Genomic DNA, 27804 nt, shown 5'->3' with positions numbered 1-27804 from the left:
AGTATACCTGAAGGAGTGTCTCCACCCTCATCATTCTGCCTGGACACTGAGGTCCAGTGCTGATGGCCTTCTGGTGGTTCCTTCCCTGCGAGAAGCCAAGTAACAGGAAACCAGGCGGAGGACCTTCTCAGTGGTGGCGCCCGCCCTGTGGAACATCCCACCAGATGTCAAAGAGAAGAACAACTACCAGACTTTCAGAAGACATCTGAAGGCAGCCCTGTTCAGGGAAGTTTTTAATGTGTGATATTTTAATCTATTTTTAATCTTTGTTGGAAGCTGCCCAGAGTGGCTATGGAAATCCAGACAGATGGGCGGGGTATAAATAATAATAATAATAATAATAATAATAATAATAATAATAATAATAATTATGGCTGACAAGAGGCACGCGAGCCCTTTTAACCAGTAGCCTGTTGGTTTCACAGCTGTAACACACCTAGCACCTTTGCAACCTGCTACAGTGAAACCTTGAGTTAATAACTTCCACCCGTTTGCATTCAGCCTGGCTTCCTGACCAGCACACTCAGGAAAGCGCTGAGGGACCTGGCGAAGGAATCCATCGTTGATCTTTGGTGTTAGAAGTGGGATTTCTGACATTCGCAGTGAGAGGAGGCGCTGCCCACGCTCCAAGGACGCAGCAGACCTTGCCCATCTCTGCCAGCTCACTAAACCCAGCAAGCTCTGCGAAAGAAGAAGCTGGCTGCCTGAGATGGGCAGCGCCCAGGACCCCTTGCTGCTGATCTGTTGTCTAAGGTTGTTAACAGAGAACAACTTAAGGTTTATGTACAGAGGTTGCAATTGGGTTGAACCACAGGTAATACAGGTTACACGGAAAGGGGGAGGATGTTAGGATATAGTTCCGTTCCTCCTTAAAAGAGTCAGGCATGATTGTCGTGTGACACATGCCTGTTTACTCCCAGCACTGTTCTCGCTGGGAACTTCTGTTTAGTATATAGCTTTTGTTTTTGCTGTTTCCTCGACACGGATGCAAGCAGTCATGTTTCTCCTTTGTTCTGACCTACGTTGAATAAAGCTGTAAATATGCTCTTCTGTCTGACTCTTCCGTTGCGTGCATGAGTCTTGGAATGTGTCTGAGGCTCGTGTCGCTAATTGGCTGATGCTGTTTCCACAGGAGACCGGTGATCGTCCGGAGACGACGATGAGGCTGCCTGACGCCTCTGTCTCCCTGGCAGTATCCAAACAGGCAGCAACCTTTCCAGAGTCGTAGGCTCCCTGAAGACTTTCCTGGAGGCCATTTCCCAAGCCTCTTTGCGGCAGCCAACAGACATGTCAGCCTTTCCTTTGCCTCACCTGATGCTGCGATGGCCCCACTGCCCGTCGGACCCCCTGGACTGCAGTCTCCACCCCCTCAGTCCAGTTCTCGGTGCTGTGCTTGCAGAGCCCGCCGCAAAGTCAGGTTTGCCAGCGCCATGAGGCAGCAGACAGCATCCTCTTTCTGGAGCACCAGTAGCCGCTGCAGCTGGGTCCCTGCCAGCACCCCAGCAGTGCCCACCAAGAGGCTGCCCACAATCCCGCAGGCATTTCCGGTGAAGATGGAAGCGATCAGGACGCTGATGGAGACCACCGAGGTGACGGAATGGGCCACCATGGCCTTGCCTTCCTCGGAGAAGGAGCCCGAGCTGCCGGCTAGCAGCAGCAGCAGGGCGCCCCCCAAGAGGGCATTCGCCGTGGCACGGTCCCCGTTCAGCCAGTGGAAGCCGAAGGCGAGCAGGGGGAGCCCCACCACCGTGGAGACCCAGGCGTTGTCTGGGCTGTAGCGGGCAGCCTCCAAACCGAGCCCTGGGAGGGCGGCGAGGTGGGTGGCTGTATCCAGGAGGGGCACAAGGGCCTGGAGGAGAAACCCGGCAGAGGTCCCTCGATTGATCTGGAAAGAGAGGGAGGAGCTCAGATAATAATAATAATAAAGGTAAAAGGTAAAGGGACCCCTGACCATTAGGTCCAGTTGTGACGACTCTGGGGTTGTGGCGCTCATCTCGCTTTATTGGCCGAGGGAGCCAGCATACAGCTTCCGGGTCATGTGGCCAGCATGACTAAGCCGCTTCTGGAGAACCAGAGCAGCGCCCGGAAACGCCGTTTATCTTCCTGCCAGAGTGGTACCTATTTATCTACTTGCACTTTGACGTGCTTTCGAACTGCTAGGTGGGCAGGAGCAGGGACCGAGCAACGGGAGCTCACCCCGTCACGAGGATTCGAACCGCTGACCTTCTGATCGGCAAGTCCTAGGCTCTGGGGTTTAACCCACAGCACCACCCGCGTCCCAGTGATAATGGTAATAATAATAATAATAATAATAATAATAATAATAATAATAATTTTATTATTAATACCCCACCCATCTGGCTGGGCTTCCCCTGCCACTCTGGGTAGCTTCCAACAAAATATTAAAATACAGTAATGCATCAAACGTTAAAAGCTTCCCTAAACAGACTATAGCAAATGCGTTGGGAATTATATTTAGCCGTTGCAGCTTCTCAGCTTGGTCTCTGCAAGCAAGAACCCACCCAGTGACTCTTGTCGGCAACACAATTTAAGAGGAGGAGCGAGCAGCAGACCTTTGCACATCCCAGAGTGCAAAGCCCTGTTTTCACATGCAGATTTTACATTTGCCAGGTGTGCATGTGCAAATAATAATAATAATTTGGCAGGTTCCAGGTTCCCTGTCACAGAGAGCAATTATTGTTCGGCCTGAATCCAAAACCCCTCTCTAGCAAAGTTAAAGCTATGGTTTTCCCAGTAGCGATGTATGGAAGTGAGAGCTGGACCATAAAGAAGGCTGATCGCCGAAGAATGGATGCTTTTGAATTCTGGTGCTGGAGGAGACTCTTGAGAGTCCCATGGACTGCAAGAAGATCCAACCTCTCCATTCTGAAGGAAATCAGCCCTGAGTGCTCACTGGAAGGACAGATCCCGAAGCTGAGGCTACAAGACTTTGGCCACCTCATGAGAAGAGAAGACTCCCTGGAAAAGACCGTGATGCTGGGAAAGATGGAGGGCACAAGGAGAAGGGGACGACGGAGGACGAGATGGTGGGACAGTGTTCTCGAAGCTACCAGCATGACTTTGACCAAACTGCGGGAGGCAGTGGAAGACAGGAGTGCCTGGCGTGCTCTGGTCCAGGGGGTCACAAAGAGGCGGACATGACTAAACAACAACAACAACAGCAAAGGCCCAGCACCCAAGAGGACAGGCCAGCAAGCAGAAACACCAGGCGACTCCCCAAATCAAGCTCCACCCCTTTCTTACCTGGAAGGTTTGGACAGCGGAGCCCAGGGACACGACACACAGCAGGAGGTTGGAGAGCAGACCGGTCACCTCATCAGGCCAGCCAGGCATTGAGGCCGATGCTCTGCAAATGAAGGCAGAGAGAAAGAGGATTATTTCACGCCTCCTTAGAATCAAAGGGACCCCAAGAGTCATCTAGTCCAAGCCCCTGCAATGCAGGAATCTCAGCAAAAGCATCCATGGAAGATGCCCATCCAATACAGTGGTCCCTTGGTTCTCAAACTTATTCCGTTCCGGAAGTCGGTTCCAAAACCAAAGCGTTCCAAAACCAAGGCGCACTTTCCCATAGAAAGTAATGCAAAATGGATTAATCCGTTCCAGACTTTAAAAAACAACCCCTAAAACAGCAAGTTAGCATGAATTTTAGCATCTAACGAGACCATTGATCCATAAAATGAAAGCAGTAAACAATGTACTGCAGTCACAATCAATCAGTAGCTGAACTGGGTTCCACAGTCACAAAAACAAAACGAAAAAGAGCCACAAAAATGCAAAATAGATAGCAAAAACAGACAGACCTCAGCACAACACTCAAAACAGAAGCATAACACTCAAAACAGAGCACGTTCGGCTTCCGAAAAGAGTTTGCAAACCTGAACACTTCCTTCCGGGTTTGCAGTGTTTGGGTTCCAAGTTGTTTGAGTCCCAAGGAGTTTGAGAACCAAGGGACCGCTGTATCTGCTTAAAAACCTCCAAAGAAGGAGTACAATACAGGAGGACGTGTGCCGCTGTTTCGGTGCTACCATCTCCCCAGGGGCAAAGACGTTTCTCAGGCAGGAATCGACCCTCAAGTACCGCAGATGGCAAACCACCCAGTCTTGAAAGTGTAAAAGCACGTCTGTATTTTGGGATAATAAGTTTGTGCAGATATGGGGCCAGAGAATCAAAACGGAGAGGTGGAAAATGAACATACCAAGGGCAGAATTTCCTTATAACACCCAGGTTGTTCAGATGCTAGATATCTTTTAGATGTTGACCAATTAGACGGTTTGCTTTAGTGGGGCCCATAGTGAGTAGGTCACTCAACCACAGCCACAATGTCCTTTCTTCTATCAGATCAAAATGAGCAGATAACAGTAAAGGTTGCTAAATTCATAGCTGTATTGCAACATTAATAATAAATAAATTAAGTGCAAAAAATAAAAAATAAAGTTTTATCTTATCTATCTATCTGCTCCAAGGAAGGAGTCGCAAGGGAATCTGGTTCCACTGTTGCTCATTCGAAGGGAGCAAGGGCCAGCCCCAGGGGTCAGGGGTCAGATTCTAAGACACTCACTCTGCCATGGCGACTTCCGCTCTGCGAGGGAAGGAGCGTGCAGGTTAAAGAGCCCAGGAGTCAGGATGAGACACGGCTGCTGCGCTCTAGCTACAAGACAATGAATCGGCAAGTCAGGTGTTGGTAGCAAAGTTCTTGCTCTCTGCAGCTCCTAACCAGGAGGCAATTTCAGACAGGTAAGCAAGTATCCAGCACTTCCCCCAAGATTGAGGGCAGGGCAGGCAGAGGATCAGCCTAAACGCCGCTCACCTGGGCTCAGCCATGGGGCTGAAGTTCATAATGAAAAACTGATAACCTCAGGTGCCTGGTTGGAAAGATGGCGGCATATTTCTAAAGCAGGAAAAAAACTGACTTTTAATGAAAAGTTGGGCAAAGGGTAAAGCAAAGGCGCTGGATTTTGTGGTCATTTGGGTGTGATATATATCTGGTTCCATAAACTCACCCCTAGCGCTTCCTATCCAGCCCTATAAAAAGCCTTATTCAAAACAGCAGTGTGCAGTGAGGAGGATAACGATACACAAAAATGAGAAACAGTAACCAATTATTGCACATTTATTCAAAGGCCAATTGAAACTATTTACTTTCTTCTTCGTTTTTGTTTCTACGTTAAGTATTTTTGTGCTTCCATGTTGCAAACTGCCCCGCGATCCTCGGATGGCGGGCAGCAAAGAAATTGAATGGAAAAATACGACAAGGCTGATTCGACACAATGGATGAACTTGACCTCAAAGTCCAGCAATGCGTCTCACGTCCAGCGCTCTGCTGACCGCTCCCTTGCCTTTTAGTACACCCCCCTCTCTGAGAACCCCACTTTGGGAGCCGTTGGTGTACATGGAAAAAAAAACACACCTCTAGGGTCTGAGTTTGCAGTTTTCCTTCTCCCTCCCTGCCCCTCTTCCTTTTGTGTTGCATCTCCTAAATTGCGAGTCTGAGACCCCTTGCCTCTTAGCACGCCCCCCTCTCTAGAGAACCCCACTTTGGGAACTGCTGGTGCACATGAATTTTTTTTTAAAAAAACCCTCTAGGGTCTGAGTTTGCCTTTTTCTTCCTCCCTCCCGACCCGTCTTCCTTTTGTGCCATGTCTCCTAAATTGCGCGTCTGACCGTTTGAAAGTGGTGCTGGGGCCCCTTGCCTCTTAGCGCGCACCCATCTCCGGAGAACCCCACTTTGGGAACCACTGGTGCAAATGAAATAATAAAAATAATAACCCTGTAGGGTCTGAGTTTGCCTTTTTCTTCCTTCCTCCCAGCCCCTCTTCCTTCTGTGTTGCATCTCCTAAATTGCGAGTCTGACTGTTTGAAAGTAGCGCTGTGCCCCCTTGCCTCTTAGTGCACCTGCCTCTCCAGAGAACCCCACTTTGGGAACCGCTGGCGCACTTGAAATAATAATAATAATAACCCTCTAGCATCCGAGTTTGCCTTTTTCCTCCTCCCTCCCAGCCCCTCTTTCTTTTGTGTCGCGTCTCCTAAACTGTGAGTCTGGGACCCCTTGCCTCTTAGAGTGCCACCCTCTCCAGAAAACCCCCCTTTGGGAACCGCTGGTGTACATTAATAAATAATAATAATAATAATAATAATAATAATAATAATAATAATAATAATAACCCTCTAGGGTCTGAGTTTGCCTTTTTCCTCCTCCCTCCCTGCCCCTCTTCCTTTTGTGTGGCGTCTCCTCGACGCCAAGTCCCCAGGGAGCGAAAGTCCCGCAAAAGAAAAGGGAGGAATGGGCTCCCCCGGCCTCCATTTGCCCGGCCCCCGCTTCCCTTCCCTCTCCCTACCCGGCCCGCTTCTCCCCCGGAGTCCGCCAAGCGCCCGACAGCGAGTCTCCCACGGCTAGAGCGGTACGTCGAGAGGAAAACCGGAAGAGGAAAGACCCATAGAGTGCGCCAGGCTAGAGAGGCAAGAAGGAACCATTTTCTCAGCAAGGGAAACAAAGCCACTTTGGGAGGTTTCGCCCCAGCCGGGAGAGACTCTCGGCCTTTCTCTTGACTTCTTTTAGAAGAGGCTTCTTATTCTGCTAAAATAACTCTTCTTGGATTGGGCCTTCCTAGGAAGGGCAAGGGAAAAGGGCAGCGGCTTCAAGGGTCGCTACTGGGCAGGCGCGGTCGGGACTGAGCACGCGCAGTAGCACCGAGCTCTAGAGAAAAGAGAGCATTGTTGCGACAAGAAACTTAGGGCACCCAACATCAGGAAGATGCGTTTGTCTTCCTTGCGTGTTCTAGTGTTAATAATAATAATAATAATAATAATAATAATAATAATAATAATAATAATAATAATAATAATAATAATAATAATAATAATAATAATAATAATAATATTTTTAAAAAAATTTAGTGTTAGGAGAGAGGGGAAAGCTGCAGTCCACTTTGCACGCTTTACCTGGGAGGGATTCCCGAGGAAGTCAACGGGACTTACTTCTGAGTAGACCTGCCCCAGATTGCACTGCTCAAAAACTGCACCGGCTCACTGCCTGCCGTAAGGAAGCGCGATCCTGAATTACCCAAGATAAAAGGAACATTAACACGAGCAGCTGGCGAGGAATAACTCCCCTTCCTCCCCCCAAAATACGGAGAAAAAGCTGGCGATTGTGCGTTCCTCGGGGCAGGGACCTTTGCCTGGGTCACCTGCCTCTTTAACACGGAACAAAAAGGGACCTGCTGCAAAAACATATTAATATTTAAGCTGGGGGTGATCTGGCGACGAGCACAGTTATAATTTTCATTTGTTCCTGCCCCCTATGGCCTTCGGATGCAGAAATTTAGTTAACTGTGCCGCTTTTCGTGGGGTACACAGTAAAAAACAAAACATAAGAACAGTGTTTTTTCTGGGGGAACGCAGACCCTAATAATAATAATAATAATGATAATAATAATTTATTTACCCCGCCCATCTGGCTGAGTCTCCCCAGCCACTCTGGGCGGCTCCCCCTCCCTAAACCTTTGGTGAATCTTTGTACTTTTGTCCATTGAATGCATTAATTTCCCCCGATCTCAACGATAAAACGGTGATTTTCTTGAGTCAAAACGAAAAGCATACCCCTAAACATTTTTTTTTTTTAGGAAAGCATTGCGTAAAGAATGGTTTGGAGAGTTTCAATTGGAAAGCACCGCGCGGCTGCAAGAACGGGGCTCTCTGCACGTGCTCAGAGGCACTCTTGCTGGCTCTGGAAGGCAAGCAGCTGGGCGCGCCCCTTTCCGGCCCGGGCTCGCTCCCGCTTCCAGCTGGCCGGGCTCCTCCTCCTCCCCGTTCGCCCCGGGGAAGGAAGGGCGGCAGCGGCAGCAGCAGCAGCGCGCAGAGCCGGAGGGTTGCGCAGGGATCCGGCCATGGGGATCTCCAGGCTGGCCGAGCTGATCCGGGAGCAGGCGCCGGACGCCGTGAGCTCCGTCCAGCTGGAAGACTACCGGGGTGAGCGCTGCCGCCGCCGCCGCCGCCTTTTGCGCCCATCCTGCATCTCCCAGACTGCAGGCATCCCCAAACTCAGCGCGCAACCTGCTTTGGAACTACAATTCCCATCATCCCTGCCCGCTGGTCCTGTTAGCTAGGGATGATGGGAGTTGTAGTCCCAAAACAGCTGGAGGGCTGAGTTTGGGGGTACCTTGTTCTAGAGGATCGCGGGCATCTCGGCTGGTTGGGCTGCATGATGACCTTTGGGTCTCTGGTGCAAATTAAAACTTTGCCAGGGCGGGAACAGCATCTCCTTACAAAACTTATGGTAGTCCTTGTTGTTGTTGTTGAGTCGTTTAGTCGTGCCTGCCTCTTCGTGACCCCCTGGACCAGAGCACGCCAGGCCCCCCTGTCTTCCACTGCCCCCCGCAGAGTTGGTCAAACTCATGCTGGTAGCTTCGAGAACACTGTCCCACCATCTCGTCCTCCATCGTCCCCTTCTCCTTGTGCCCTCCATCTTTCCCAACATCAGGGTCTTTTCCAGGGAGTCTTCTCTTCTCATCAGGTGGCCAAAGTACTGGAGCCTCAGCTTCAGGATCTGTCCTTCCAGGGAGCACTCAGGGCAGATTTCCTTCAGAATGGAGAGGTTGGATCTTCTTGCTGTCCATGGGACTCTCAAGAGTCTCCTCCAAAAGCATCCATTCTTCGGTGATCGGCCTTCTTTATGGTCCAGCTCTCACTTCCTCCAGCCGATTCATAGCCCCTCGCTCCTGCACCCAAAACACTCCCCTGTGCTTTGGCTTGGCCGTGTGGGGTGCACAAGCCTCATGTAGGGGGTGCATGGTGTCCGAAGGGAGAAGCGGGTCTGTCTGGGAGTCTGGAGCCAGAATTTCTGACCGATAGGAATGTATTATTTATTCCGTATGTTTACTTCCCCCCACCGTGGGGCTCAGAGTGGGGTCCATGGGGGTTCCCCGTGGCTTTCCTGCCCCCAAGCAGCCCTACGTGTCCTTAGACCGTCTCCTGGAATAAGTGTTACTATTTTATTTTATTTCCCAAAATTTATATGCGGCTCGAAAAGCTTTGTCTGCCGACTTTCCCCTTTCCATATAAACTTCTCTGCTGTCACCTCTCTAAAGTCTCCTTTTTCTAAACTAAGATGTCCCAAATGCTTCAGCCTTTCTCCAAAAGGGAGTCTCTCCAGTCCCTCAATCATTTCGGTTCTCCTTTTCTGAATCTTTTCTGCAATCTCCTTTTTGAGGTGAGGCAACCAGAACCATTCCTCTCTGCCTTTTCTTCCTCTCAGCCTAACCCTACCTCACAGGGCTGTCGTTGTCGGGGGAATTAAACAAAGAGCGGCAGAACCATGCATACGCCACCTTGAGCTCCTCAGAAAAAAATGTGGGATAGAAACAGAACAAGCAGATACGTACATAGAATAATGATTAAGTTCTTTTCCCTCCTGCTTGGCTCAGGGCGTGTGGTGGCGATGGATGTCTCCGTCGCTTTTTACCAGTTCCGCACGGCTATGCCAAAGATCATCAACCGCCATGGGGAAAATATCAGGTGAGAAGTTGCAAGCAAGTTTAAAAAAAGAATGTTTGTTGATTTAAAAGCATTTGTAAGCCACTTAATACTAATAAACTGTTGAAGTCATGTCTTCTTCTTTGGCGATCCCTCGTAGCCGAGTAAGATCGTCTTCCATGAACACGGTTTTAATGAGTCCGTAAGTGACTTTGGAGGCCAATTCTGGATCCACACCTCCTTCCACAGTGGGGACATTGGTTTCCGGGTGGGAGTTGATCCCAGTGTGGGTGTGCCAAGCATGCCTTCCTCTTAGCATGTTTCTCCCTTGCGTCCTGAGTTCGAGTGTCTTCAAAGCCCGTGACACCTTTGGTAAAGGCTGTTCTCCACTTTGAGCACTCGCAGGCCAGTGTTTCCCAGTTGTGGGTGTTTATACTACATTTCTTTAGATTTGCCTTGAGAGAGTCTTTAAACCTCTTTTGTTGACCACCAGCATTACACTTTCTATTTTTAAGTTTGGAATAGAGTAGTTCTGTCAGCATCGCCCTTGAGCCAGTGCACCAACTGGACTCATGCACCTCAACCCCGGCTGGGCTAGGCGAGCTGGGTAGCACTGCCAGAGACCACCTTTCTCACAGGAACAGGTCACAGTGCTGTGGACTCACAGCTTAGAGCTGAGAGCACCGGATTCACTGTCTCAATAATACAGTTGTTGCGCAGCAGAGTTTTGCAGACTCTTGCAGAGTATAAACCACTCGGAGAGCAGCTCTGTAGAATATCTTCCTTTTATTCTGTAACTACAACTATGATACAAAACTATATACAGAGCTGAATATTCTAAGCATAAATCAATGCTACACTGAGAGTCTGCAGCTGCTCTTAGCAGCAACCTTATCTCTAGACTCGATCTCTAACACTCTCTCTCTCTCCGATACACTGACTGACTGACTCTCTCACACACACATTGATGTGGTGCTGAGGCAGAATAAGTAGATAGCAGAACACGCCTCCTCCTCTCTGGAGAGTCAGCAGAGACCATCAGGAGATCATCAGGAGATTCTTGGGTATGGGAGGGGTGAAATCTCCTCAAGTTCATGGGTAGGCAAACTAAGGTCCGGGGGCCGGATCTGGCCCAATCACCTTCTAAATCAGGCCTGCGTACGGTCTGGGAATCAGTGTGTTTTTACATGAGTAGAATGTGTCCTTTTATTTAAATGCACCTCTGGGTTATTTGTGGGGCATAGGAATTCATACATTTCCCCCAAAAAAATATAGTCCGGCCCTCCACCAGGTCTGAGGGACAGTGGACTGGCCCCCTGCTGAAAAAGTTTTTCTGACCTCTGGAGTAGTTGCTTTGGAAGACATGTACACACACTCGACTGCGGAACTGGCACTGCTGCATGTGCCACAAAATACCCATAATAGTCATTCTGCATTTGTAAGAACTCTCTCTTTTAGTGTAGTAGCACTTTGGAACTCCCCGCCTATTGATAGCAGGAATGTGCTGTCGCTGAACTCTTTTCCGCACCAGCTAAAAATATTTTTGTTTAAGCAAGTCTTCCCAGATGTTTAGAAAGCGGGTGTGAGTCTTAATCTGCTTTTAGCCTATTGCTGTATTTTAACTTTTCCAAAGTTTTAACTTATTGCTGCTCCCCCCCCCCCCCGCAATTGATGGCTTTAATGTTTTATATTCTTTCTGTAAACCGCTTTGAGGTGTTTTGCAATCAAGCGGTTTTCATAAATAAATATATAAATATCATTAAAACAACAATACAGCGTGGAACTAGTAAAACAGTTGGTTTCAAAGCGTATAAAAACAGGGGTTCAGGTTGTCAAAGCACATCTTCTGGGTTAGGAAAAGCCTGATGCCCCCAGTACAGGGACAATAGTGAAAAATGTTCAGGTCACTGCCCTGTGATATTTTGTAGGGTGTGGTGCCAAAGGTAGAATTTCTCCAGATGATCTCAGCGAGTCTTTCAGGTATTTCAAGTTTTGCTTTAAGCAGGCTGTTTCCTGGGCAATTACTGTTCCAGCTCGATGTCAAAATGATGCCCCCAGTTTGCCAGTGTGAGATCTATGGCTCTTATCTAAGGGTCTTGGTGGTTTGTGATGCGGCAGCAAAAGAAGCTAACGCTATTCTCGGCTGCATCGACAGAAGTCTAGTGTCCGGATCAGGCATAGGCAAACTCGGCCCTCCAGATGTTTTGGGACTACAACTCCCATCATCCCTGACCACTGGTCCTGTTAGCTAGGGATGGTGGGAGTTGTAGTCCCAGAACATCTGGAGGGCCAAGTTTTCCTATGCCTGGTCCAGATCAAGATAAGCCATAGACCACTCTATTCTGCCTTGGTCAGACCACACCTGGAATACTGTGTCCATTTACGGGCACCACAATTTAAGAAGGATGTGGACAAGCTGAAAGGTGTGCAGAGGAGGGCAGCCAAAATGATCAAGGGTCTGGAAACCAAACCTTATGAGGAACGGTTGAAGGAGTTGAATATGTTTAGCCTGCAACAGAGGAGACTGAGAGGAGATAGGATAGTAAAGGTAAAGGGACTCCTGGCCATTAGGTCCAGTCGCGGCCGACTCTGGGGTTGCAGCGCTCATCTCGCTTTATTGGCCGAGGGAGCCGACGTACAGCTTCCGGGTCATGTGGCCAGCATGCCTAAGCCGCTTCTGGCGAACCAGAGCAGCGCACGGAAACGCCGTTTACCTTCCCGCCAGAGTGGTACCTATTTATCTACTTGCACTTGGACGTGCTTTTGAACTGCATGGTTGGCAGGAGCAGGGACCGAGCAACGGGAGCTCACCCCGTCGTGGGGATTCGAACCGCTGACCTTCCAATTGGCAAGCCCAAAAGGCTAAGTGGTTTAGACCCCAGCACCACCTGCATCCCTTACCTTTTACCTTCTAGGCTGTATCAGCAGATGTCTAATGTACATCCCACCTGAAGTCCTCTGTCTAGCCCTGGGTACATTAGTTTAATATTATTATTATTAACAAGTTGGAAGGTGGGCAGAGCAACCAATATGATAAAATTTCTGGAAACGAAGCCTTATGAAGAGTGGTTGAAGGAGCCAGGTATGTTTAGCTTGGAGAGGAGGAGACTGAGAGGTGCTATGATAGTTATCTGAAGGACTGTCACAGGGAAGAGGGAGCAAGCTTGCCTTTTGCTGCTCTGGAGGGTAGGACTCGAACCCATGGCTTCAAGTCACAAGAAGGAGATTCAACATCAGGAAGAACTTTCTGATAGTAAGAGCTGTTTGGCAGTGGAATGGACTCTCTTGGAAGGTGATGGACTCTCCTCCCTTGGAGGTTTTTGAGCAGAGCTTGGGTGTCCACCTGTCATGGATGCTTCAGCTGAGATTTCTGCATTGCAGGGGGTCAGACTAGATGACCCCGAGGGGTCCCTTCCAATTCTATGATTCCCCCTCTTCCTCCTGGTCAGGCAAGGCCTCCTTCCACCTGCCTTGCCCTACCCTCTACTCTCTGCTTCTCAATGTGTATTGTATTGTTTTATGTACTGTGGCTTGCTGTTTATTGATTATAGTTTAGATATTATTGTAACTGTTGAATGGCTTTCTGTTTAACTTTTATATGTTGATATCATTACCAGTGGCGTAGCGTGGGTTGTCAGCACCCGGGGCAAGGCAAGTAATTTGTGCCCCCTAACCCGTGGATTTGCGCCCCCTAACCCTAACCCCCAGATGTTGCGCCCGGTGCGGCCGGCCCCCCCTGCACCCCCCACGCTACGCCACTGATCATTACCGTATTTTATACTATTCTAATTGATTGTTGAATGTTACTTTTTTGATGGAGGTTCCCTATTCCAAAGTTATATTTTATTCTCACATTTTTGTATTGGAATAGATTGTTATAAGATGTGCATTTTTTGTTCCTTCAGCTTGTAAAGCCCCATGAGTATTGTAAGATAGAAAGGCGGTATACAAATTAAAAATGATGGTGATGGGCCCATGATGGTGATGCACATTTGCACTGGCAGGGCTTGAGTTCGAGTTCTGCCCAGGTCTCCCTGCTCACTCCTGTCTCCCTTGCATCCCTGCCCCCTTCTGTGGGGCTGCTTTGCTTTGCCTCCCCCCCCCGCCCCCTGCTCACACACTGCCTCCTCTTCTGTTCCAGTTCCCTGCGGGGGCTCTTTTACCGGACGATGCATCTCCTGGAAAACGGCGTCAAGCCCGTCTTCGTCTTTGATGGGAAGCCCCCAGACCTCAAGGAGAGAGTGGTTCGTAAGAGGGGATCCCGGGTGGGCTGGTAGGGCGAAAGCCAAACACTGACCCCCAGGCCTGGCTAGAAGTGCAGGGGGAGAGTCTCACCCGCAAAGGCAGGGACCACATTGACCATGGAGAGAATTAGAAGTCTCTCCCCCCCCCATTCACCCCATTTTCCGATTGCGGCCTGACTTTGCAACGTTTCAGGCTGCTGTTACTCTGAAACTGCACATCATCATCATCATCATCATCATCATCAATTTATTATTTATACCCCGCCCATCTGGCTGGGCTTCCCCAGCCACTCTGGGCGGCTTCCAACCAAATAGCAAAAACAATACAGTGTCAGACATTAAGAACTTCCCTAAACAGGGCTGCCTACAGGTGTCTTTTAAAAGTAAAATAGTTGTTTATTGCCTTAACATCTGGTGGGAGGGAGTTCCACAGGGCGGGTGCCACTACCGAGAAGGCTCTTTGCCTGGTTCCCTGTAACTTGGCTTCTCGCAGCAAGGGAACCGCCAGAAGGCCCTCAGCACTGGACCTCAGTGTCTGGGCTGAATGATGGGGGTGAAGACACTCTTTCATTCTCCCCCCATCCAGGAAAGGGAGAAGCAGTTCTGCGTAATTCTTCTTTCTGTCTCCACTCCCCTTGCAGTTGGCGAAACGCGCTGCAGTCTCTGGAGCCAAGAGGAAAGCTGCAGGTCAGACTGTCTCAGACTCCCCTAGTTGGGGGTCACTGCCCCTTTTATTGGTGGGGAGTTGGGGCTATGGCAGGGAGAGCCCCGCCCCCAGACCCTCTGAGCCCAGCTTCGGCTGGGGAGGGCGGGATATAAATAAAATTTTATTTATTATTATTATTCCTGCGTCTTTCAGATCCTGCTGCAGACGAGCCCCTGCAACGGCTGCCGAGAAGAGACTCCGAGAGGCTGCTGGGTTACTTGGGGGTTCCCTGTGTGCAGGTACACAGTGTCTCCTGCGTCTCGGGGTTGGGATAGATGACCGCCTGGGGTCCCTTACAACCCTACAAATCTATGCTTCCATGTTCACATATTTACATCCAATGCAGCATATTTATATACTTATATGCGAGGGAACCTCTCTCTCTCTCCCCCCATAGAATCACAGAACTGTAAAGGGACCCCTAAAGGTCATCCAGCCTAACCCCCTCTCCCCTCCTCCTTCCCTCCCTTTCCTCTCCCTCTTAGGCGCCAGCTGAGGCAGAAGCGACCTGCGCAGCTCTGGTGAAGTCCGGGCGCGCCTGGTGCACGGCCACGGAGGACATGGACGCGCTGCCCTTCGGAAGCTCGCGTCTCCTGCGGCACCTGAACGCCAAGAACAGGTGAGCGTGTCCTGGACGTGAATGGAAGCGGTAAAGACTCTGGGCATGTGCAGAGTGCCTTTCCAGCTCCCACAGGTTGGAGGCAGAGAGCAGGTGGGAGGGGTTTCCGGGGGGCAGAGTGTGTCCATTCCTAGCAAGATCGAGGCCTGAAACTCATTGTGGAAGTATCCTGTTTTTTTTCTCTCTCTTTTTAAAAGTTGTAACACTGGTTAACTAGTCATTACTATTACTTGTAGATTACAGAACACTTTAAATAGAATAGAAAATAAAATTGTGTCTATGTTCCTACAAGCTTTCTGAAATGCAAATTCAGTGGAAACGTGAACATTGACTTCCCTTTAATTCTGAACAATCATGATTACAGATGGATAACAGTAGACAAGAACATAGAGGAGTTCGCAACCAGGATTTGAGCAAAAAAACCCACTCTCCCCTCCAGCAATTGGTACTCCGAAGCATCGCTGCCTCCGAGTGCTAGGAGCCCCTGATAGTCTTGCCCTCCATGAATCTGTCCAGAGCTCTTATAAAAGCCATTCCTTCTGGTGCTCATTGGTCCTCCTTGTGGCAGTGAGTTCCACAGTTTAACTGTGCGTGGCACAAAGGAATTCTTTTATCCTTCTTGAATTCAGCTTCATTGGATATCCTGTGAGCTGCCAGAGTTGTGAGAGAAACTTTTCTGTATCCTGTAATGGTGGTAGATTTTGAAACAAAACCATCCTTGTGTCTCCTCTTTCCGCCTTCTCTGGCCCTGTCACAATAGCTGTTTCCTCTCCCGGTTTCTCAACAATCTGAGTTTAGCTCCGTGTTGCAAACGTTGGCTTCCTGTTGCTCCTGATAAATCTACCAGTGATGAAGCCACAAACTCTTACTTGAGTAAACCAAGAACCACAATAGCAGAAGTCAGTAAAACCTTTATTAAAATGGAATAACAGCAGACTGGAATCAAGAAGGTTTTTTTAGTGATCTTCTGAAACCTTGCAAAGTCATTACAGTGGTACCTCAGGTTAAGTACTTAATTTGTTCCGGAGGGCCGTACTTAACCTGAAACTGTTCTTAACCTGAAGCAGCACTTTAGCTAATGGGGCCTCCCGCTGCCGCCGGAGCACGATTTCTGTTCTCATCCTGAAGCAAAGTTCTTAACCCGAGGTACTATTTCTGGGTTAGCGGAGTCTGTAACCTGAAGCGTATGTAACCTGAAGCGTATGTAACTTGAGGTACCACTGTACGTATATCTCTTGCTCCCCTGGCATGTTAAAAAGTTGGTGAGTCTGAATAAGCTAGTGCTTTCTAGGAATGTCACTTTTTCAGGTGGTGTGTGTAATGAGTAGCCAATAATAATAATAATAATAATAATAATAATAATAATAATAATAATATTTATACCCCACCCCTCTGGCTGGGTTGCCCCAGCTTCCAATACATAGGAACATAATAAGACATCGAACAATGCAAACTTCCCGATACAGGGCTGCTGTGGTGGACGGTGCCACTGACTGGGACAGGCGGTCACAGAATCATGAAACTGTAGGGACACCAAGGGTCATCTAGTCCAACCCCCTTTTTATATAATAATTTTTATTTGTTTTTTTAAAAAAATATAAACATACAACAAACATCCATTCAAAATCCAAGTCCTGAGATTACTCTGAATCTCCTGACTCCCCCCCCCATCCCTTCCATGAGTCCTAGTAAAAATAATTACAACTGCATGTCAATATTTATCCAGATATTTTTCTTTCTAAATTGCCCATAGTTTCCGTTACTTACAAGTGTGATTAAAATCCTGCCAATGTTTTAACCTGCTTGCAATGGTCCTGTATATAAATTATGAACTTTCCCCATTTTTTAATAAAGTTCTTGTCTTCTCGGTTTCTGAGCTTCCCAGTTAGTTTCGCCATTTCGGCAGAGTCCGTCCTCTTGATTTGCCATTCTTCCCTGGTAGAATTCCTCTTCCTTCCAGAGTCCAGCCCCTTGGTGTCACAATGCAGGAATCTGTGGCCGGCCGTTGTGCAGTGAGAAATCGGGTCGACTTTGTTCCCTGGAGATGTAATGGATTCTATGTGGTTTCTTTCATCTCCTCTAGAGACCTGGAAGAGATCTCCTTGCCGGTGGTTCTGCAAAAGCTGGGCTTGACGCAAGAGCAGGTGAGGAGACAAGGGCGTAGCAAGGGGGGGTGCGGTAGTTGTCTGCCCCAAGTGTCCCCACTCAGGGGGGTGACAAAATCGTGGCCGGCACTCACTGCGGGGTCTGCAGCGCACCCAAGCCACACATCTTGGGCGCCTGTGTGCTGGGCCCGGGGGTAACCCAAGAAATGCAGTCCAGGTCTGGTCCAGAATCTAAAGGATCCGCTGGGAGTCAGTCTGACAGGGGCAAGGCAGGACACGAGGCAGGAAACCAGGCAAGGACAGGCACAGGATCTCAGGCAGGATCTTGCATACAGCAATGTTTTTTTTTAAATTTTTATAAAGTAATATTTTTTAAAGTTTTAAGGGTTACAGAAAGAAAAAAGAGAAAACACAAAATTAAACAAAAACAAAAAACACGTCACAATAAAGAAAAAGAAAGAAAACAGAAAACACTACTTATCTTAACAAAACAAAAATAAAAATAGAAACAATTAAAAACACAACAGATATTCCCATAACTTATCTTTCATTTACTTGTTTCATTGACCTCCTCACACCTCCCTTTTTTGTATTCTAGTTCGGTTAGCTATTTCAGCAAATCCTTTCCATCTTTCCCAGTTTTTGTCCTATAATTCATCTTGATATAATCTAACTTTACTTTTCCTCCTTTCACCAATTAACAATCTATTTTTACTTAATCCTTTATAACATTTCTGCTAAAGCCACATAACTTCATTCCAACATCCTTCTAACATTCATTAATTTTACAATATTTCTGTAGGTAGTCTTTAAATTTCTTCCAATCTTCTTCCACCGACTCTTCTCCCTGGTCTCGGATTCTGCCAGTCATTTCCGCCAGTTCCATATAGTCCATCACCTTCATCTGCCATTCTTCCTGGGTGGGTAGATCTTGTGTCTTCCAGTGCTTTGCAATAAGTATTCTTGCTGCTGTTGTAGCATACATAAAGAAAGTTCTATCCTTCTTTGGCACCAATTGGCCTACCATGTTGGCATATAGCATTGTTGCACCTGCAACCTGGGGTGGGGTCCAACAGCCTTTTATCTTTGTTGGGGTAGCGGCCGGTCCTGATCCCCCGGCGACTCACCTCCCTGTTTTGCCCAAAGGCAAGCACTCCTCATGCGAGTACTCAGGTCTCTCCTTCTCTCAGACCTCAGTCTCTGCAGCTCGGGAGACGTTGGTGGGTGACTAGACCCAGAGGCCGCCTCAGCCTCCCCTGACCCAACCGGTAGTGGAGCAGCTGTAAGTGATGGCCCAGCTGGAGGCTACGAGGTCATCCCCGCATCTGGAGCCAGGGCAGGCTCAGGCCCCTGACTCGGCCCAGCTAGTACCTGTCCCAGGGGAACCTGTGCAGATTGGGACTCTTCAGCATCAGGCCCCAGACTTGGTTCAGCTGCCGCCTGAGGCAAAGGATCTGGTGTGGACTGAGACCCCTCTGGTTCCGAGTCCGAGCCCAAGTCCCAGGCCATCACAGCATGGAGGCTCCACGCTATCCATCCACTGCCTGCCCCCCTCAGATGTAAGGTGGCTGAGGCCCCACAGCACACCCCGCCCCGTCCCTATGGGCACCGTGCCCTCCCATCCCTATGGGTGTCACGCGCCCTGTGTCTGTCAGACTTGCGTTTGACCAAGTGACTCCTCCAGTTGAGTCCTCTGACATGATTAATGACCTGAGCCTCTGATAAGGCTCGTTCTCCCATTAAGCAGAGTATCCAGCAGCAGGGAAGGACGAGAAAATATGAGCTACATTGCATAGAGTTTTATTTCTAGTTACGCAGGCAGAAAAGAAATACATCCTCTCTCTGTGAGAGCAGAGAGCAACTCTAAAAACAAAGGAACAGGAAACCAGTAATAGCAACATCCGTCTCCTGTCTTCCGTGAGACTTCCAATAGCCTGGAAGCTCTGGAATGTAAACAGAGTCTTGCGACTCCAAAGCACTGCACAGCGGCAACAAACATAAACCAACAGTGCCGCTCCTATGGGTGCCTCCAATCCCGCCCTCTGGGCGCTGTGTGCCCCGTCCCCATGGGTGCCATGCCCCCTGCCCCTATGGGCACGCTGCCCTAGATGGCCGATAGGCTTCCTCTGCCACTGTGAGGAGAGGCTGGTTGTGCAGAAACAGAACTGGGAGCAGCTGTTCAGAAGCAGAACCAGGAGCAGAACTGGGAGCACCTTTGAAGGTGACCCGGAAACTGCAATTAATCCAGAATGCGGCAGCTAGACTGGTGACTGGGAGCGGCCGCCGAGACCATATAACACCAGTCTTGAAAGACGTAAACTGGCTCCCAGTACGTTTCCGAGCACAATTCAAAGTGTTGGTGCTGACCTTGAAAGCCCTAAATGGCCTCGGTCCAGAATACCTGAAGGAACGTCTCCACCCCCATTGTTCTGCCCGGACACTGAGGTCCAGCGCCAAGGGCCTTCTGGTGGTTCCCTCACTGGGAGAAGCCAAGTTACAGGGAACCATACAGAGGGCCTTCTTGGTAGTGGCACCCGCCCTGTGGAACTCCCTCCCACCAGATATCAAAGAGATAAACAACTACCTGACTTTTAGAAGACACCTGAAGGCAGCCCTGTTTAGGGAAGCTTTTAATCTTTAATAGGTTATTGTATTTTAGTGTTTTATTGGAAGCCACCCAGAGTGGCTGGGGAAACCCAGCCAGATGGGTGGGGTATAAATAATAAATTATTATTATTATTATTATTATTATTATTATTATTATTATTATCCTGCTGTGTTGTGTGACGCTGGTGTCTTCCTCCCTCCTCTCCTCTCCTCTCCCCATCCCTGCGCCTTTCCCGAATGCAGTTTGTGGACCTCTGCATCCTGCTGGGCTGTGATTACTGCGAAAAGATCCGGGGTCTGGGCCCCAAGAAGGCCTTGCCACTGCTGCGGCAACACGGGAGCATTGAGCAGGTCTTGCGCTCTGTCTGCACCGCTCAGGTATAATAATAATAATAATAATAATAATAATAATAATAATAATTTCCAGAGGCAGCCAAGCTTCTGACTCTCCGTTGCTGGGAACCACAGGAGGGTAGAAGGCTGATCTTATGCACGGATCCTCCTTCCAAGATTCTCCAAGGGAGGGTGCTGTACCAGATGCAGAGGCAGTTTTAGGGTGGCGCAACCGGTGCGCCCACACTGTGCGCCACGTGGGGGGGGGGGAGGAACACCAGTGCTGGAGTGCGAAAGGAGGCGAGGGTTGCCATAACTTAGCGATGCACTGGGCGCCTCTGAAATTTGAAAGCTCAAAGTCAGCTAGACGGGCCGCCGGCCTGATCCTGCGCACTCTTCTTTATGTTCTTAAGATAGTTCCTGTAGCTCAGGTTCAGCAAACTTTTTCAGCAGGGGGCTGGTCCACTGTCCCTCAGACCTTGTGGGGGGCCAGAATATATTTTTTGGGGGAGAAATGAACGAATATGCCCCTCAAATAACCCAGAGATGCATTTTAAATAAAAGCACACATTCTACTCGTGTAAAAACACCAGGCAGGCCCCACAAATAACCCAGAGATGCATTTTAGAAGACATCTGAAGGCAGCCCTGTTCAGGGAAGTTTTTAATGTGTGACATTCTAATGTATTTTTAATCTTTCTTGGAAGCAGCCCAGAGTGGCTGGGGAAACCCAGCCAGATGGGCAGGGTAACAAATAAATAAATTATTATTATTAATAAAAGTGCACATTCTACTCATGTAAAAGCACGCTGATTCCCGAACCATCCACGGGCCAGATTGAGAAGGCGATTGGGCCGGATCCGGCCCCCGGGCCTGAATTTGCCTCCCCATGTGTGTATCTGCTGCAGGCTGCAGCTCAGGGTTGATGGGCGAAGGGCAGGTAACTTTCTTTCTTACAGGTTAATGCTGAAAATCCTCCTCTTTGCAGACGAACCCGTTGCCTGAAAACTGGCCCTTGGAGGAGACCCGGCGGCTCTTCCTGCACCCCGAGGTGGCCGAGCCCAGCCAAGTGGTGCTAGAGTGGCGGGAGCCAGACGAGGAGGGGCTGTTGCAGTTCCTGGGGCATGAGAAGCGCATGGCGTGAGTAGTGGTGTGGAATTCTCGAGCATGATCTTTTGGAGAATATTTGCGATGAATGAGAATATTAGAGAATTTTCATTTAAAACAGAATATTCATTTTAGCGCATGGAAAATGATAGCATTTTAATGCATTGGAAATGATATAATTAGGTAATATACATGTTTATTCATGGGTAAACTTTTTCCAGTAGCACCTTAAAGACCAACTAAGTTAGTTCTTGGTATGAGCTTTCGTGTGCATGCACGGTATCTGAAGAAGTGTGCATGCACACGAAAGCTCATACCAAGAACTAACTTAGTTGGTCTTTAAGGTGCTACTGGAAAGAATTTTTTTTGTTTTGACTATGGCAGACCAACACGGCTACCTATCTGTAACAAGGGTAAACTTGTTCAGGTGGCAACCAAAGACTGTACAGATACTTTTATTCAACGGGGCAAGGCAGTGAATTCACATTCTTTGTTTTTATCCCCCTGTAGCTCACATTTCAGGACTGCCAATGGTGAATGACACAATGCCCAGTAATGTAACTGGATTAAAAAAAAAAATCATTATTCATTCCTTACACTGGCAATATCACAGCTTGACTTATTATTTACTAGATTTCTTAAAATGTGGCTTGTAAAACTGGTTCTTACATTAGAATTTACAGTTTGTGGAGAATGTTCTCCAGAAAATTTCCTAGCAGGGAATATTCTCGAGGATATTCTCCGGAGGGTATTCTCACCTCACATCACAAGGCGCGAGTGTGGCTGCTCTTGCAAGATGCTTGTTTGGCTAATAATAATAATTATAATAATAATTTATTTATACCCCGCCCATCTGGGCCACTCTGAGTGGCTTCCAACAAAACACTAAAATACAATAACCTACTAAGCATTAAAAGCTTCCCTTCAGACGTCTTCTAAAAGTCAGGTAGTTATTTTTCTCTTTGGCATCTGATGGGAGGGCGTTCCGCAGGATGGGTGCCACTACCGAGAAGGCCCTCTGCCTGGTTCCCTGTAACCTCACTCCTCGCAGTGAGGGAACTGCCAGAACGCCCTCGGATCTGGACCTCAGTGTCCGGGCAGAACGATGGGGGTGGAGACGCTCCTTCAGGTATCCTGGACCGAGGCCGTTTAGGGCTTTCAAGGTCAGCGCCAACACTTTGAATTGTGCTCGGAAACGTGCTGGGAGCCAATGAAGTTCTTTCAAGACTGGTGTTATGTGGTCCCAGCAGCCGCCCCCAGTCACCAGTCTAGCTGCTGCATTCTGGATTAGTTGTAGTTTCCGGGTCACCTTCAAGGGTAGCCCCATGTAGAGCGCATTGCAGTAGTCTAAGCAGGAGATAACCAGAGCATGCACCACTCTGGTCAGACAGTCCGCGGGCAGGTACGGTATCATCCTGCGTACCAGATGGAGCTGGTAAACAGCTGCCCTGGACACAGATTTGACCTGTGCCTCCATGGACAGCTGTGAGTCCAGAATGACTCCCAGGCTGCGCACCTGGTCCTTCAGGGGCACAGTTGCCCCATTCAGGACCAGGGAATCACCCACCCCCGCCCACCCCCTGTCCCCCCAAAACAGTACTTCTGTCTTGTCAGGATTCACCCTAATCTGTTAGCTGCCATCCATCCTCCAACCGCCTCCAGACACTCACACAGGACCTTCACCGCCTTCACTGGTTCTGATTTGAAAGAGAGGTAGAGCTGGGTATCATCCGCATACTGATGAACACCCAGCCCAAACCCCCTGATGATCTCTCCCAGCGGCTGCATGTAGCCCCACTTAGAACGCATGGCAGTAGTCCAAGCGGGAGATAACCAGAGCATGCACCACTCTGGTGAGACAATCTGTGGGCAGCGAGGGTCTCATCCTGCGTACCAGATGGAGCTGATAAACAGCTGCCCCGGACACAGAATTGACCTGCGCCTCCATGGACAGCTGTGAGTCCAGAATGACTCCCAGGCTGGGCTCCTGGTCCTTCAGGACTGGCGTTTTGTGGTCTTGGCGTAGCAAAGGAAGGAGCGAAGGGACCATATGTTTCTGGACTGCAACTCCCATCATCCAGCACAGCTTTCTGCTTTTGCACATGCCCCGATCTGCGAAAAAGGCCATTCTATTCTTTGGCGACTTTTCCTAGCCTTCCCCTCTGTTTCCCTTGAATCTGCCGCCTTTCTTTCTCAGAAGGCAGTGGTCTCTCCTTCCTTGGAGGTTTCTAAGCAGAGGTGGGGTGGCCACTGGTCATGGATGCTTTAGCTGAGGTGGTTTTCAGGTGGTTGGACTAAAAAGCCCATTGGGTGGAGAAATAGGAACAACAATACATATGTGGTGGAGGTGTGAGGAAATTAAGAAATTTTGGATAGTAGTACACGAAGAACTAAAGAAGATGTTGAAAATATCAATAACAAAGAAACCAGAGACATATCTTCTTGGATTGATAGATGATGAGATACCACAGGGTTAAAAAAGAATGTTTCTATATGCAAGTACAGCTGATAGAATAGTGATCACTGCTAGGTGGAAGTCACAAACTATACGCACAAAGGAGGAACGGATTTGTAAACTAAATGAATATTTAATTTTGGCAAAATTAACTGCTATAATAAGAAATCAGTCAAATCAAAAATTAAAAATGGAGTGGAAATGTTTTGATGAATATATGGCAAAATATTGCTCAAAAATACACTAATATGCTTAGATTAAAATGTGAAGGACTGGATGGAAGAAAAATTAGTAAGGGAAGATAATAAGAATATATAGGTGATTTGAGAAGACTGTAGAATGCGAAGATTATTGTAAATTGTATAATGTGGAGAAAATGGAGTGGGGGTGGGGGGGAGTGGGGGGAAGGAGAAAAGAATAATATGATGGATCGAGGAAATAGAAATGTATGGGGGGGATGGGAGGAAATGGTGTTGGCTTTGGTATATCTGTATTATCTGTGAAAACAAATAATAATAATAATAATAATAATAATAAAAATTAGAAAGAAAAAACCCATCGGGTTCAATTCTGTGATACTCTTTGACCTGAGCGCCTGCAGTGAGTCCCTGGTTTGCAGCCGACTGGAGAAGTGGCGGGCCGCCTGCCTGAAGAGAGCCCAGCCCCAGTCGCCTGGCCCCGTGACGAAGGGCAGCAAGAAGCAGCAGAGGATGGTGGAGTTCTTCCAGGTCAAGAAGCAGCCGCGCAAGGTGAGGAGGAGAGGGAGGAGTTGCCCCTGGACCTTTGCAAGGCCCAAAGAGGGATGGAGGGAGGGAGGGAGGGATGGGTGGGTGAGGCAAAGGGATGGCCAGAGGGGTCACTGTCAGTGCTGTGATGGAGCAAAATAGCCTAAATTCTTCCCCCAAAAGGGTGCTCTGAATCGGCTCTGGGTCTTTTTTGGTGGTGAACTCACTAAAGGAGTCAGCTCAGCTTTCATTGGCAGGCAGGGGGGCATAATTGGTTGGAAGGAGGAACAAAATGGCTGGGAGGTCTTGGTGGGGTTATGCTTCCTCTGAAGGAGCAGGTTCCTAGCTTGGGGGTACAGTCATACCTCATGTTACGTTTGCTTCAGGTTACGCGTATTCAGGTTGCGTCCCGCGGCAACCCGGAAGTAACAGAACGGGTTACTTCTGGGTTTCGCCGTTCGCGCATGCGCAGACGCGCAAAATGATGTCATGCACAGAAGCGGCAAATTGCAACCTGCGTGTGCACAGATGCTGGTTGCGTCCTTTTCACGTTGCGAGTGGGCCTCATTCTGACTTGGCCGTTCCTCTCAGCAGATACCGAAACCCGGCAGGAAGAAGACGAAGACCCAGGAACAGCCAGGAACGGCAGTGGAGACTTGAGCAAATAGCTTCCTTTTTCGCTGGCTTGCAAGGGCCCCACTCCAGGAAGACTTTGGATGTTGTTACCTGGGTGTTCAGGCTTGCTGGCACCCTCAACACTTCATTCATTCATTTAATAACATTTGTATGCCCCTAAATTCTCAGATCACAGTGATCTTCAGGAAACTGGACCCCTTCTTTCCTCTCCTCTGAGCAGGTGGCTGTCTGCCCTTTGACATTTCCCTTTCCCTGACCTTGCTGTCTTTCGTACCAGACTCCTGCCATTGGCATTTTCGAGTTTTCTTCATTGTTTCTGCGTCCCCATTACAGCCTGCCTGGTCCATGGTGCCCTCTCCACTTCTTATAATCCTGCAGAAAGATTCCTTGCCTCGGCCTCTTTCTCATATTACAGAAATAAGCCAATTCAAGGAGTCGCTGCAGACAGAGGTGTGATTCTGAATTCTGGCTGCTGTCCAGTTCTGTGGTTGTTTGAGGCATGCAGTCTGTTGGGTCAAAGGCAGATTACGGACAAGAACAGGACCCTGGACAGCTCCAGCGGGCTCTTGTGAAAGTTTGTTAGGTCGTATATCTTCTGACCCACTGAGTCTGCTGCACAGGCCCTGCAATAAATTTGATTTCTTACCACTCCGACAAACTTCCAATGGTGCCCACACGCTTCTACTCCGCACGCTGCCACTCTCTCCAGTTGCCGGATAATAGCAGAGTTCACACGCAGCAGCAAATGGCTTGTCTGTGTCGACGTGGTTTCCTCAGTAACGCAGCTTGAAACCAGTGCTTCTAATGCAAAACTCTTTATGTAAAGGTAAAGGGACCCCTGACCGTTAGGTCCAGTCGTGGCCGACTCTGGGGTTGCGACGCTCATCTCGCTTTATTGGCCGAGGGAGCCGGCGTACAGCCTGCGGGTCATGTGGCCAGGATGACTAAGCCGCTTCTAGCGAACCAGAGCAGCGCACGGAAACGCCGTTTACCTTCCCGCCAGAGTGGTACCTATTTATCTACTTGCACTTTGACGTGCTTTCAGACTGCTAGGTTGGCAGGAACAGGGACCGAGCAACGGGAGCTCACCCAGTCGCGGGGATTCGAACCGCCAACCTTCTGATCAGCAAGTCCTAGGCTCTGTGGTTTAACCCACAGCGCCACCAGATAATAGCAGAGTTCCCACGCAGCAGCAAATGGCTTGTTCGTGTCGACGTGGTGTCCTTAATAACGCAGCTGGACACCAGTGCTTCTAATCCAAAACTCTTTATTTAGTAGCACTCAAAACAGAAAAGAAAACCTGCAGATTCTAGCTGCATGTTTGCAGCTCTCTGCCTCTTAAGAAAAACTACCCGACCTTGCTAACGAAGCACGGATTATGTGGGCAGTGCACCCAGTTGATAAGAACGCTCCTGGAGTCTTAACTCCTGACAGTCCAGAACCATAACAGCTCTGCTGGCTGAAATGTCCTGGCTAGTGCCAGTGGAAGCCTAGCCTTACGCAGGCAGCCAAGAACGATTGGCAAGGGCTCCTAGAATTATAGAATCATAGAATAGAATCATAGAATCATAGAGTTGGAAGAGACCACAAGGGCCATTGAGTCCAACCCCCTGCCAAGCAGGAAACACCACCAGAGCACTCCTGACATATGGTTGTCAAGCCTCTGCTTAAAGACCTCCAAAGAAGGAGACACCAGTAGCCCGATGAGGGTGGCAAGGCTGTGCCCTCCAGCTCGAAGGGTCCCAGATAAAGGTAATGTTCCCCATCCCCGAGGAAGCAGCTTGGACCGAGGGCACAGAATTGTAGATGTGGAGGGGACCCCTAAGGCTCATCTAGTCTAAGCCCCTCGCAATACAAGAACCACAAGCCACTGGACTCTGGGTCTCCTGCCCCTTATCTCCTATTTTCTAAATTTACATTTCCTTGTTTTTTCCCTTTGCTTCCAGGGTGGTTTTCCTTCAAAAAGTCAGCCTCAATCTGCCACTATACATACATATGCGTCACAGGCAAGTGCTGGGAGCAATTTGAAGGACCTAGCAATGTCCTTGAACTGCAAAGTCCTGTCACAAACTGGATTTTTTTGCAAACCAGTTTAATCTCCTGTTACCTGCTTGTCCCGCACAGCTGTTACTCTCTGCGTCACCATTCCGGCGTTTTACAATAAACAAATCTCTGTTCTGACCAAATTGAAACCCGGTGGTATTTTGCTAATTCCTCTTGGGAATTAAAGGGTGCAGCATTAACTCCCGTGGAACACTGTGGGTCCAGAACCCTGAAATATTATTGCCTCCAGCCTGAGATATATTTACAGGTGAGTTTGTGTGTTACCTGCCATCAGGGCCAGGTGTAGACTTGAACGTGAGAAGAGCCTGCTGGATCAGGCCAACGGAGGCCCATCTAGTCAATAATAATAATAATAATAATAATACATTTATTTATACCCCGCCCATCCGGCTGCCACTCTGGGTGGATTCCAACAGAACACTAAAATACAATAACTCATCAAACATTAAAAGCTTCCCTGAACAGGGCTGCCTTCAGATGCCTTCTAAAAGTCTGGTAGTTGTTTATCTCCTTGACATCTGGTGGGAAGGCGTTCCACAGGGTGGGTGCCACCACCAAGAAGGCCCTCTGCCTGGTTCCCTGTAACTTGGCTTCTCGCAGGGAGGGAACCGCCAGAAGACCCTCGGTGCTGGACCTCAGTGTCCGGGCAGAACGATGGGGTGGAGATGCTCCTTCAGGTCTACTGGACCGAGGCCGTTTAGCGCTTTAAAGGTCA

General features: G+C 48.8%; 2 protein-coding genes and 2 long non-coding RNA genes across 6 annotated transcripts in view; 2 read left to right on the top strand and 2 right to left on the bottom strand.

Moving 5' to 3' along the window:
• LOC309374245 overlaps positions 1-27804 on the bottom strand; it is a 235934-nt gene that overhangs the window by 25114 nt on the left and 183016 nt on the right. The gene's annotated exons all lie outside the window — the stretch shown is intronic.
• On the bottom strand, positions 361-6411 carry TMEM276 (transmembrane protein 276). Of its 2 annotated transcripts, none has more exons than XM_081919044.1 (3): positions 6357-6411; positions 3265-3367; positions 361-1885 (listed from the first exon to the last, which is right to left on the bottom strand). In XM_081919044.1, the coding sequence occupies exons 2-3, from the start codon at positions 3352-3354 to the stop codon at positions 1370-1372; spliced, it is 606 nt and encodes a 201-aa protein (XP_081775170.1). In that variant the 5' UTR covers positions 3355-3367; positions 6357-6411; the 3' UTR covers positions 361-1369. The 2 variants fall into 2 exon arrangements, with proteins under 2 accessions (XP_081775170.1, XP_081775169.1); XM_081919043.1 differs by lacking the exon at positions 6357-6411 and adding an exon at positions 4580-4664.
• LOC309374268 lies at positions 4641-5586 on the top strand. The gene is made up of 2 exons (XR_014170473.1): positions 4641-4687; positions 5245-5586. It is a non-coding gene; the product is annotated as an uncharacterized lncRNA (long non-coding RNA).
• On the top strand, positions 7824-25937 carry LOC309374097 (flap endonuclease 1-like). Of its 2 annotated transcripts, none has more exons than XM_081918933.1 (11): positions 7824-7986; positions 9441-9531; positions 13631-13733; positions 14375-14420; positions 14593-14678; positions 14925-15058; positions 17142-17202; positions 20014-20148; positions 21091-21242; positions 24266-24413; positions 24981-25937. In XM_081918933.1, exons 1-11 carry the CDS (start codon positions 7905-7907, stop codon positions 25047-25049), a joined length of 1107 nt encoding a protein of 368 aa, XP_081775059.1. In that variant the 5' UTR covers positions 7824-7904; the 3' UTR covers positions 25050-25937. The 2 variants fall into 2 exon arrangements, with proteins under 2 accessions (XP_081775059.1, XP_081775060.1); XM_081918934.1 differs by having other exon boundaries at positions 7825-7986; positions 24984-25936.

This window comes from Podarcis melisellensis (assembly GCF_964234715.1).
Source record: "Podarcis melisellensis genome assembly, chromosome: 7".
Taxonomy (NCBI): Eukaryota; Metazoa; Chordata; class Lepidosauria; order Squamata; family Lacertidae; genus Podarcis; species Podarcis melisellensis.
This window is presented reverse-complemented; position numbering and strand designations above follow the sequence as displayed.